The sequence below is a fragment of the Bufo gargarizans genome, chromosome 5 (genome assembly GCF_014858855.1).
Source record: "Bufo gargarizans isolate SCDJY-AF-19 chromosome 5, ASM1485885v1, whole genome shotgun sequence".
In the NCBI taxonomy this organism is placed as follows: domain Eukaryota; kingdom Metazoa; phylum Chordata; class Amphibia; order Anura; family Bufonidae; genus Bufo; species Bufo gargarizans.
Genome location: NC_058084.1, coordinates 448,780,501 through 448,793,020, shown reverse-complemented (window position 1 = coordinate 448,793,020; position 12,520 = coordinate 448,780,501). Strand labels below are relative to the sequence as shown.

Here is a 12,520-nt window from a genome sequence, read left to right as displayed (position 1 = left end):
GCACTGTGGTATTTCGTTCTGCTGAGGCAGTATATTGTGCTGCACTGTGGTATTTGGTTCTGCTGAGGCAGTATATTGTGCAGCACTGTGGTATATGGCTTTGCTGAGGCAGTATATTGTGCTGCACTGTGGTACTTGGTTCTGCTGAGGCAGTATATTGTGCTGCACTGTGGTATTTGGTTCTGCTGAGGCAGTATATTGTGCGGCACTGTGGTATTTGGTTCTGCTGAGGCAGTATATTGTGCGGCACTGTGGTATTTTGTTCTGCTGAGGCAGTATATTGTGCTGCACCGTGGTATTTCGTTCTGCTGAGGCAGTATATTGTTCTGCTCTACAGTATTGCTTGACCCCCACCTACCTCTTTTGTCCTGCCTTCTGTCAATTTGGACCCGCCTAAAACATGAGGCCATTTTTAGTTTTTTTCCAGGGCCACTAAGTTCCCAGTCCGCCCCTGTACAATACTGTTCTCACCGTGATTGTGATGCTCTCTCACTCGCCTGTCAGGGGACCCCTCGCAATTTTGTGGTGGTTTGGATCGCCACTGCTCCAGAGCTACATTTATAATTCTGCTGTTATTAGAAGCAGTCATCAAGTTTTCTCACACCTAGCAGCTTAACTGAGCTCATATGATTCAGTAAGATGGTTATTTCCCTATATTAGTTAAATAACCTGGCGTCCTAGTGATGGTGACATTCAGTTACCGTATATCCTCGCCTTCAGGATACGGTTATAAGTGAATATGATTGAAATCATGTAGGTGAGCAATTTCAGAGATTAGTTACAGCCACATGATCCTGACCAGGTTCCTATTTCATTAAAGCTATTGCACAGACCTCTACTGGGAATTGGGGAATTGAACCCCGGTTTTGTATGGTAGGCAGTATACTTACCACTAGACTATAGCCCTTCTGTTTATGACAACAGCATTTTTTTATGCTTAAAAAGCTATAAAATGGTATGACCGTTACTGCTTTTTGGCTACAGAAAATGCTGCCTTCATATATATGTGATCATATAGTGCAATGGTCAAAGGGGTTATCCAACCCCTATAGTGCCTCCCAATATGCCCGGGCCCCTCATACTGGTCATACTTACCCCACTCACCGGCACCTGCGTCCCTTCTGATGCCTGCACGGCTGCTGCTGCATCTCCCTGTCACAGAAAACATCTGGCAACAGGAAAGGGGGGCAGCCAATAGCAAGCCGCGATGGGAATGAGCCTCCCTAGTGTCATCCGCGATGCAGGTGTCGCGGCCTGCTATTGGCTGAACCCCCCTTCCCGTCACCGGATGTTTTGATCTGCATGACGGGGAGATGCAGCGGCGGCTGTGCGGGCATCAGGAGCAACGTGGGTGTTGGGGAGTGGTGTGAGTATGATCAGTATGAGGGGCCCTGGCATTTTGGGGGGCATTATAGGGGTAGGATAACCCTTTTAGGTTTGGTCTGGGGTTCACTTCCTAGTGAATACCTGTGAAGTAGTTCTTTAATAAAGGTTATAGCAGAAAAATGTAACTTTAATTCCCAGAATTTTTTCGTTTATAATAAAACCTACATTTTTTTCGGCAAAGTTATTGTTACTTACAAAAAATATTGGAGGAAAAACCATTCCAATAAATGTGATTTTGTAACATACTAGGGATGAAACCTCTGAAGTCGATTCGCATAAAGCTTCGTTAGAATACTGTACGGAGCTAGCACTCCGTACAGTATTAGAATGTATTGGCTCCTATGAACCAAGTGCTACCTTGGAACCGAACCTGAGTTCGGTAAAAGGTTTTTAATTTCTGACGTTATTACCTGAAGTCTTGCGAGACTTCGCGAAGTAAAAACTTCGGCTCATAGGAGCGAATACATTCTAATACTGTACGGAGCCCTCGCTCCCTACAGTATTCAAACTAAGTATTAGGGTTCATTCACATGTACGCAATTTCATTCCGCATATTGCGGAACAGAATTGCGGACCCATTCATTTCTATGGGGCAGCACGATGTGCTGCCTGGATCGGGAATTGCAGATCCGCACTTCCGGGTCTGCAATTCCGATCCCGAAAAATATAGAACATGTCCTATTCTTGTCTGCAATTGCGGACAAGATTAGGCATTTTCTATTAAGTTCCGGCGATGTGCGGTCGGCAAAATGCGGAACGCACATCGCCGATGTGTGAATGGACCCTTATGCGAATAGACTTCAGATGTTTCATGCGAAGCCTATTCGCTCATCCCTTAATACTTACTATTAAATATCACAAAACAGTATTTGGTACCCCAGTACGATATAGTGAACACGTTATTTATGGTGATCAGTAAACAGTGCAAACATAAAAATGGTGCAAATGTTTTTTTCTTCATTTCAGAAATATACTATGTATTTAATATTATGTGTGTGTGAAGAAAACAGTAAGGATATGTTCAGAAGGAGGATTTTCTCTGTGACAGTATCCCACAGCAGAAACAATTGAGGTTTATGCCATGGATTTTCATTTTGTATGGTTTGCCCCCTCTCTCGGTTTAGCTCCATTGAATGGAGCTAAATTGTGAGCATGCTTCCGCGGCGGCTAGGTGAGGGGTCCATGTGGTAACCACACCAAGAATGGATCTGTACATTCTTGGTGCGGTCTGGAAAACTGCGCAGCAGAAATCCTCAGCCGCATGAGCTCCCATTGAAAACAATTCACAACAGATTCAGTCCGATTCTTTGCACGGAAACCCACGCCCAAAAAACGTAGTCTGAACTTACCCTCATACTGCTTAGTAGCTTTTTTTTTGGCACAGATCAAAATTCTATCTCTCTAACAGACCAGGTCTATAGCATTATGGTAAGTCTCCTGATAACTACACAGAAGATTTGGGGTTTAGTTCCCACCAAAGACCTGAGAGAAAAGGCCAAACCCACATCCAAGGCAAGGGCCAAACATCCTCATTAGTATTCCCTGAAGTTAATATTAATGAAAGTGGCTGAGCCCGGGACCCCTGAATGCAGTACCGACAGGGCAGCCCTTGGGCACAGTGGACTAGAAACAGGATAGAGGACATACCAGACCAAGCACAGCTGGAGGAACAGCAGTGTGGGGGGGCACAGTAGAGTTGGGGTAAAAACTGGGAAAAACCTAAAAATGATGTGGTTGGATTTTTAAGCCAAGATTCCTTAGCTACAATGCAACAGTGCCAACTACTGAGCCACCATGTTAATTTAACCAAAGTAGTGCCAAAAATGTACAACGTAATCCCTGTTGATGTTGTGTCCCCTCCATAAAATGATGGTAATTGAATTAATTATACAATAGGTTTAACAAAGACATAACTTTAAGTTCTTGAAGTTCTGTAACAGGATTCCCATCTACTATGTACCATTTATAATACTGATGGTTTCTCATGGTAGAAGGTCCTTTGGACTCCTCAGGCACAAAGGAACCATACGACTGATACCTGAACCCTCTATAGCCATTGGGCCTCAGACGTCTAAAGTTTTGCTCATGTTTTTTAATTCCCGTCTTATAGGTTTTAGCGATTAAGGCATCCATTGTATTAAATGTCTCTGTATCTACTTGTTATTTGTAGACCAAACCAGTTGCATTTGCCGTACGGACGAATGTTGGCTACAGCGCAGCTCACGATGACGAGGTTCCAGTTCCAGGAATGGCTGTTTCATTTGAGGCTAAAGATTTTTTGCATGTCAAAGAGGTAAGGCTGTGATGAAATACTAATATCTGCAGATGTCGGGCTTTGTGGAATATTCTCTTATGTGATTGAAATATTATATTTAGTTTCATTTATTCAGTTTCTATTCATTACAGTTATGATTGCCGGCTTTGGGATTATACCAGTAGTGACGTAGCCTGTGTTTTTTGCTTGCATTTCTCCTTTTCTGTGTATACACTTCAGCCCACATTTTTTATTGTGGCTCTACCTGCATTTTGGTGTAATTTTCTCTCAAATTTGGCACCCATTTTTCGCAATTTGTTGCATCTCACTTTAGAAATATTTCTGAAACAAGTAAGCCAAAAAATAATAATCCTCTGTGCCCCATACACTGAGGGATATGGCGTAACTGAAAATGGAGTGGCTTAGCTGGGAAAGGACATGGTGCAATATGCAGCATTTTGTGCAACATTTGGACACCCCAGTTTAAAAATGTGCTCTTCAAGGGAATTTGGCTTGAATGGAGCCACTCTGCTGTTCCTCTGTTCAACAGGTGGCCAGGTGCTACAGTGAAGGTGAAGACTGTGAAGGTCCTGGATCAGAGCTGCAGTCTATTCATTATAATGATAAGTTGAGGTCCCAGAGGTTGGATCAAAAAATAATGGCATATCCAACCAATATTCTATCACTTTATAGGAAGAGAACAAACTTTTGGGCCTCAATTAACAATCTTTACCAGGTCCCTGCCCCTACCATATGACTCCAGTAATGTAGGTGCCACATTAATGTACATATGGCAGGGTGGCTTTTGGGCCTCCTCAGACACCAATGCTCTGGTACAGCGGCACCTCCTATCGTTTTCATCTGTCTGGAATTGTATTTGTGAATATGTCATGAATAAAATAATTTTCAATATTTTGGAAAAATCTGATATTTTTAATGTCCTCCCCCCCCCCCCCAGAAATTTAACAATGACTGGTGGATAGGTCGGTTGGTAAAAGAAGGCTGTGAAATAGGATTTATCCCAAGTCCAGTAAAGCTCGAGAACATGAGGTTTCAGCATGAACAAAAGGCAAAACAGGGAAAATTCTACACAAGGTAAATCCAAAATGCATCACTGAGAAACAATAGGTTTCCCCCTACTGTTTGGAGACCAATGACTTGTTTTCCCTGCTGTCGACTCATCTACTCATCCACCCAAGGATTGTTGACCTCCATACTTTACATGAACCTTTACTGATGTCTGTGTGTGCCATGTAATTCTTCATTCCCCTATAGATGATTGTGGAGATCTCAGCCATGTTTCATGTCCTTTAATTATGGTATGACGTATTGCTTGAATTTCCTTGGCCCCCTGCCTAACTGCTAATGACTTAATAGACCCTGTATCAAATGATGGCATGATATACAGCCATGGTGGCCACAATGTGGTTCCAGGAATGGAGGGAGCTCATGGGCCCTTTTTGTGTGACTCGCGACTCCTTTACCTCCAAAGATGAATGTGTTGCATTGTACAAGGTGGTGGCTTGTATGATTCATTGAGAACACCTTATTGTCTGAGTTTTCCCATAAACTTCATTTGCCTATCCACAGAGTTTATGATCGCTGGGAGTCCAAACACTGAGTCCCCCTCCAGCGAAGGACCTGGTGTCCCCTATATGAATGGAGACATAGTGAACATGTGTGACCACCGATTCATTCACTTCCATTAGGACGGCTGGAGATCGGCGAGCACTGATCTCAGCTGTCCCATAGACGATGAATGGAGCCGTGGTCATACATACGCATTATGGCTTCATTCACACAGGGGACCAGGGACCTTTGTTCTTGTGGTCAGTGGGGGTTCCAGTGGTTGGACCCTCAGCAATCATGCATTTATCACCAATCTTGTGGATGGATAATAAATGTAATTTATGGAATGGAGAATGGAGGGGAGGTTAGAAAACCACACCATTTTACTGGACCTGTAAAGAGACTACTTACCTGCTTCCTGGTGCCGGCTCCCTGCTTCTCCTCCAGGCCCTCGATGCTCCACTGGGCTCCTTCAATGTAAATATCCAGTTTGACATCACTGTGTCTAATCACTAGCTGTGCGACGGAGACTGGATCACCTTGCATCATGTTACCATTTGTCACAAAGTAAGGAGATCTGGGCTCCACCACAGCCAGTGATTGGCTGCGGTGATATCAAACTGGATGGAGGAAGCCCAGAGGAGCATCAAAGGCCTGGAGGAGAAGGAACGGGGAGCCAGCGCCAGGAAGCGGGTATGTAAGCTTCCCTTAAGCTTCCCTTTGGTACTTGGGGTTCCTCCTGGGCATTACTATCCTACGTGTCAGTGGGCATGTCCCACTCACTGTCCAATCAGTTGTGTAGGGATACAGCATCATACATTATCAGATGGAATAACGGAGGAATGGCACAATGTGAATGGATAGACAGATGTCAGATGTATTTATTTGCCAGGTCATGTAACCATGTATTACATTTATTAGAGTTGCTTTACTTGGTTCTGTGTATATTTTTTCTTTTTTCTTGGCGCAGCTGACATTTTTTTTACTGTGCATTTTGGATCACTAAGTAAATAATAATTTTATAAAGTGCTCTCTTTTCCCATAAATAAATGGCTTTGCGCTTTGGGGAAGTTCAGAGACCCCTATTAGGATCAGATTATTTTTGGCTTCTTTAATATTTGATTTACCATGCCAGACAGTTTCTTAAGAGTCTGCAAAAGCACAAAGTGATCTTTGCAGGAATCAAACTCTGCTCTGCAGGGGGCACAACTTCAGTACTTGGAGAGCATTGGGCACTTCTTATTTTATGGAGGTGGGGGAGGGGAATGGACAAATATTAGATTTTTACCGTTTCATTTGTCTCTAGTGTAGACGGATAAATACAGATTGCAGGAAGTGACATCATTTTATCTGTTTCTGTGTTGTAGTAAAACCGGGGGAAATTCTTCTTCCAGTTTGGGTGATGTGGTACCAAGCTCTAGAAGATCAACTCCACCATCATCTGGTAAGTTGGAATCATCACCAATGGCTGGACTTGTCTGATCTTGGGCCTGGACCTTGACGTTACTAGTGATGTTTCTTATTCCATACATTCACATTAAGGAAACACAGGCAAAGATTATACTTTTTTGCTTTAAAATGTGGATGTATTAAAATAGATGAAAAGCCACTACTTTGCACCGTTTGGCAGACACATTTACATTTTTGGTCAGCCATTATCTACAGACATCATAACAGGGAAATTACTTAGGTCTGTGATGGCTAACCTCCGGCACTCCAGCTGTGGTAAAACTACAACTCCCAAGATGTACACTTGCTTGGCTGTTCTCAGAACTCCATAGAAATGAATGGAACACGCTGGGATTGGTAGATTCACCACATCTGGAGTGCCGGAGGTTAGTCATCACTGACTTAGGCTACTTTCACACTAGCGTTAAAGTTTTCCCGTATTGAGTTCCGTCACAGGGGCTCAATACCGGAAAAACGCTTCAGTTTTGTCCCAATATATTCTGAATAGAAAGCAATCCGTTCAGTATGCATCAGGATGTCTTCAGTTCAGTCCCTTTCACGGTATTTGGCCGGAACTAAATTCCGGAACATTTGCCGGGTTGCCGGATCCGGCATTAATTTCCATTGAAATGTATTAATGCCAGATCCGGTACCAAGTGTTCTGGAAAAACCGATCCAGTTTCCCGGTCTGCACCTGCGCATGTGAAAAAGATAAATACCTGATCCGTTTTTCCGGATGACACCGGAGAGACAGATCCGGTATTGTAATGCATTTATCAGACGGATCTGGATCCGGAAACAAATGATATTTGTTTGCATACGGATTTCTGGATCCGGCAGGCAGTTCTGGCAACGGAACTGCCTGCCGGATTCTTCTAACGCTAGTGTGAAAGTACCCTTAGGTCTTTGTTGTCCCCTTATAACAGGCATTACTTATTATATACTGTAACTCATGTCAGCCAACCAGAGGCTCAACCAAAATTAGCCATCTACAGATGGGTTGCGCTACCTTTTGGCTCTTCCTTTTGGAGTATCTGTGGTTTGGCTGACATGAGCCAATTCGCAGTACTTTTTCCCATGGGTCATTGCCTGAAAGTGAGTCTTCATATACCTAATGTGTCTCTTCAATGAGAATGAGTATCCCCCGAAATCAAGTTAAAGGGGTTTTCCAAGATTCCAATATTGATGACCTATGTTCAGGATATGTCATCAATATCATAGTGGCTGGGGTTCAACTCCAGGCACCCCACCAATCAGCTGTTTGAAGAATCTATGAGCGCCATAGCCTCTTCCAAGGCCAGGTATGTCACGTTCATCGGTCAGGTGGCGTAGGACCAGCTCAGCCCCATTGAAGTAAATAGGTCTGGACTGCTATACCAGGCACAGCTGCTATACAATGGAATGAACACAAGCACAATGTCATGCAGCTATGTCTGGCATAGTCCCAGGGGCATAGCTAAAGGCTCATGGGCCCTGGTGCAAGAGTTCAGCTTGGAGCTTGGGCCCCCCTTCCCGCAGCGCTTTGTGGCCAGGGGCAGGGAAGCACATAGCCTTCATGCCTTCGTGCTGCCTGAGGCAAAAACTGAAACAGCACCCCCTCCCCCCATACCAAATTTTGACCTAACCCCTTCCCTCCAGCCAGAGGTGTAACTTGACCAGTATGCACGTTCTATAATAAATTGGACTGAGATGCAGTATCGTTTATGGCCAGTCTAGGAAACGTCTGTGCCTGAGCTGGTGTTCAGCAGCCCCTTCATTCTGCTGATCGGTGGTGGCCGATTGTAAAACTGGCCATACACAGATGGTGATGGCTGAACAGCAGTTGAAAAAACTGTAATCTAATTTGATTACCTGCTTATAATGGTATTCTGCTTGACACTGTAACAAATGAAACTGTAATGTACTTTCTTTAACCATTTAAAATGAAAAACTCGATAAAAACTATTAGTTTCGCAGACACGGCCATACACATTTTAGTCCATATTGGCCGTTATAGTTTTTTAACGTTCAATGAAACCGGGCGATGGATGAAAGCTCTTTCTGGGAATGTTCATTCTTTCTTTACAACGTAAATATCAAACGTGGCCGATTTCTTTTCAAACGATAATGGTCTGTCACCAGTTTGCAAAAGCCGAGTTCACACCTCAGTTGTTTGGTCAGTTTTTTATATCAGTTATTTGAGCCAAAACCAGGTGCGGGTCAAAAACAGAGAAAAGGAGGAAATCTTCCCATTATACTTTATTTCTGAGAAGGCTTCACTACCGGTTTTTGCTCACAATAACTGATGGAAATAACTGAATTGAGAACTCGGCCTTTGCCAACTGTTCATTGTCCGGGTTCAAAGCCTAATCCGGACATATCCCCTTCTTCCCCCACTCAGACCCTCTGACACGAGCATCGGGGCATTTCATGCTTCAATGCTCTCCCTTGACCTGCACTGGATAGCACAGGTTAAGGGCTGTTTGTTTATATTTTTACACTGCTAGGCGGAGGCTTCCACCTAGCAATGTTTCCAGTGACATCACTGGCACTGAAGGGCAGGCTTTAGTGCTGCCCTAGCCATTAGTGCCGGTGACATCACCGGGCTAACTGCTAGGCGGAAGCTTACCCATGGAGAGCCTAGAAGTTCGTTTTGATTGAAATCGTCCATTTTAACTTTAGACTAATGTGTATAGCCACCTTAAAGATAGTAAGTCAATATCTGAGTTAAACGGAATGTCTCATCAGAAAATGACCTATTGTGTAAATCTTTTTTGTCAAATGTATTTTTAAATAATCTTTGATTTTATTTTTAATTTTCCATTGTAATATTTATATTTTAAAAAAAAACACATAAAATCCTGCAGTTTTTACACTGGTCATTAGGACTTAGGTGTCAGATCACTTTACTGCAGTTATCTCCTTATCCTCACAGGCAGGATCAGACCTCTGTGTATGGATAACACTGGATCTTCGATTCACAATAGGTGATTGTCAAAGCTTATCTATTCTTCCCTTGTACAATGACCTCTGCACGGGTCACAGAGCAGGCCTAGTAACTCTACCATAGAAGTCAATGAGGTCCTCTCCTGACCATTGTGTCTATGGCCTATGGGGCTGCCATAAAACAATCCTTTAAATGCTTTCTGAATGCTGTTAAGGACAGCTCAGACAAGATGACCACCCCCACAACCATGTTCAGGAAATAGAAAAAAATAAATCTTATTTTAATCAGAAAATAAAAACTGATTAGAAAAAAAGGAGATATTTTGCTATCTGCTTTTAACTAGCCGAAAAAAAATCTGGTGACACATTCCCTTTAATTGTGTTTTGCTCTCTCATCAATGGCTTATCTTTTAGACTGAACCACCTGGATCTCGGCGATCAGCAGAATGAACACAAGAACGTTGCCGTGTGGCTGTGTCTGGTACTCACATGAATTGGATAGAGCTTCAGTATCAGGCACAGTCCATCCCATCTGCCAAGTCTTGGAACGCCCCAGCACCTTCATTCTGCTGATCAGTGGTGGTCCTAAGGGTTGATGGCCTACCTTAAAGGGAACCTGTCACCTTCAAAAACCATCCCAAGCCGCCAGCAGTACCCGACAGTAGCCAGCAGCGTGTTTCCGACGATAATTTTCTTCCTGAAGGTCGATGCGGCTAAAGCTCAGAAAACGTTCTTTTATCCCCTGCCGGCCCGCTTCTCTAGTCATGCTTGAAGTCAAGGGGGCAGTTCGTCTGGCTTTACTGAACTCTCAGCATAAGCTCTGTCAGTCACAGCGAAGGGGCAGGGAAGGGGGCGTGGTTATCTTGACTTGAAGCAAGGAGGCCGCTGCCCCCTTGACTTCAAGCATGACTAGAGAAGCACGCCGGGCAGGGGATAAAAGAACGTTTTCTGAGTTTTAGCCACATCGGCCTTCAGGAAGAAAATTATAATCGGAAACACGCTGCTGGCCACTGTCAGGTACTGCTGGAGGCTTGGGATGGTTTTTAGAGGTGACAGGTTCCCTTTAAGGATAGTAAATCAATATTGGATTCCTATATTTTTGTGCTTTCATTGTCTTTTGTTTGTGTGCCCTGATTTGCACCTTCCTTTTCAGATGATGATGTGTGACTGCATTGTTCTTCTTCTCCACCTGATAACTGTACATGATTTGTCTGTATATAGCCATAGACTTAGATGCCACTGGCTTAGAGGCTGAAGAGATCGAAATTCCAGCAAATCATCGATCCCCTAAACCCAGTGTAAACAGTCTAACATCACCCCATATGAAAGAGAAACGAATGCCTTTTTTTAAGAAGGTAACCGCCAGCTCCGGCCGGACACACCTCATCTGTGCAGCTGTTCTGCGCCACATTTCAAGTCCTGTTTAACGTCTCTGTCTCTCCAAACGTCAATAACATGCATGCTTTGTTGTTCTCTGTTTCCTTTTCATGCCGCTTGTAGCTAAACAGAAGCAAAAATCGGTAAGTTCACTGTGACATAGACATAGATTTTACAGCAGGGCGTGCATCGTGAGGATCGGGGCACATCTGGTACCTACGCGCTCTAGTATAATACATGAAGAATGAGTGACGTCACTGAGGTTGGGTACAAAAGTCACCAGTGATGTCACTAGGTCTTATTAAGGGCTCATGCACATGACCGTGCGCTGGCCACAATGCACAGGCACCGACCTTGGGGCAGCCGCATGCGGAACACGGGCTCATTCACTTGAATGGGGTCCGCGATCAACATCCGACGGTCTGCACTGCAAAAAAGTAGTGCATGCACTACTTTTTTGCGGTGCAGAGGCACGTACAGTAAACCCACGGAAGCACTCCGTGGGCTTCCGATCTGTGCCTCCGTTCCGCATCTCCCGGATTGCGGAGCCATTCAAGTGAATGGGTCCGCGATCCGTGATGCGGTATGCACACAGCCGGTGCCCGTGTATTGCGGACCCGCCGCATGCGGGCCGCAATACGGCCACGGCCGGACAACGGCTGTGTGCATGAACTCTAACTTTGTTAACGTTATAGACGGTATCCTTATTAGCAATGGTTTAGCCCACAAAATGGTCATCTCCACTTTATTATTTTAGCGGGCCCTTCAGTTACTTCAGCTTGACCGCATGAAAGCTCTTCTGAAGTCAACGGAGAACTCGACAACGTAGAATATTAGTTAAAGAGGCACGGTTCCCAAAAGAGTTCCACTGGTCTGGACCCTGCCAATGCTATCTTATGATGTGTCCATGACATGCCATAAGATAGATACTTTTGCATCATATCTGGTGGCCTAGGGTGGTGATAGAATTAACTTAAAGGCTATGTACACCTTTCGGGGCAATTTTTTTTTTTTTATATATTGCATTGTACTCATTTTGAGCTAAAAAAATTTTTTTTAGATTGGTCTTTATTAAAATTATGGCGTCCTTTTTTTCTGTAAAGAGCTTAGATGCTCTGTGCTACCTTTTTGGATTTTCTGTCTTTTCCATCAGACCAGGAGCAGATGGGCTCCTTATCTCTGCTCTCTGACATTATAAACACTCATTACAGCTCAGTTATTATCTTACTGGCTTAAATGAGTGTCTGTGACCTCTCAGTAGTTTAGAGATAAGGTTTATTAGATGAACGGCATAAAGTGAAAGTACCAGTCACACAGCTTGAAAAACAGTTAACCCTTTGTGACAGAAGAGCTCAATATTTTTAATAAAGGCCAATGGAAAATAAGATTTTTAGCCAAAAATGAATAACATGCAATTATTAAAAAAAAGTCCTCTGAAGATGTACATAGCCTTTAAGATCTCTTGTGCTCTAGGGTAGCTATTGGTTTAGTATCTAAAATCTTTGGTGGTCTAGGGTGGTTTACTGGTTAACAAATAGTTTTATAATATTCTTGTTGGTA

General features: G+C 43.7%; 1 protein-coding gene across 3 annotated transcripts in view; it reads left to right on the top strand.

The window, feature by feature from the left end:
- Positions 1–12,520, top strand: part of CACNB2 (calcium voltage-gated channel auxiliary subunit beta 2) — a 315,627-nt gene that overhangs the window by 254,414 nt on the left and 48,693 nt on the right. For all 3 annotated transcript variants that reach the window (XM_044293750.1, XM_044293752.1, XM_044293751.1), the window contains 4 exons: positions 3,557–3,679; positions 4,599–4,735; positions 6,577–6,653; positions 10,805–10,938. In XM_044293750.1, the coding sequence (XP_044149685.1) occupies positions 3,557–3,679; positions 4,599–4,735; positions 6,577–6,653; positions 10,805–10,938 (471 nt within the window). The remainder of the gene's footprint in view (positions 1–3,556; positions 3,680–4,598; positions 4,736–6,576; positions 6,654–10,804; positions 10,939–12,520) is intronic.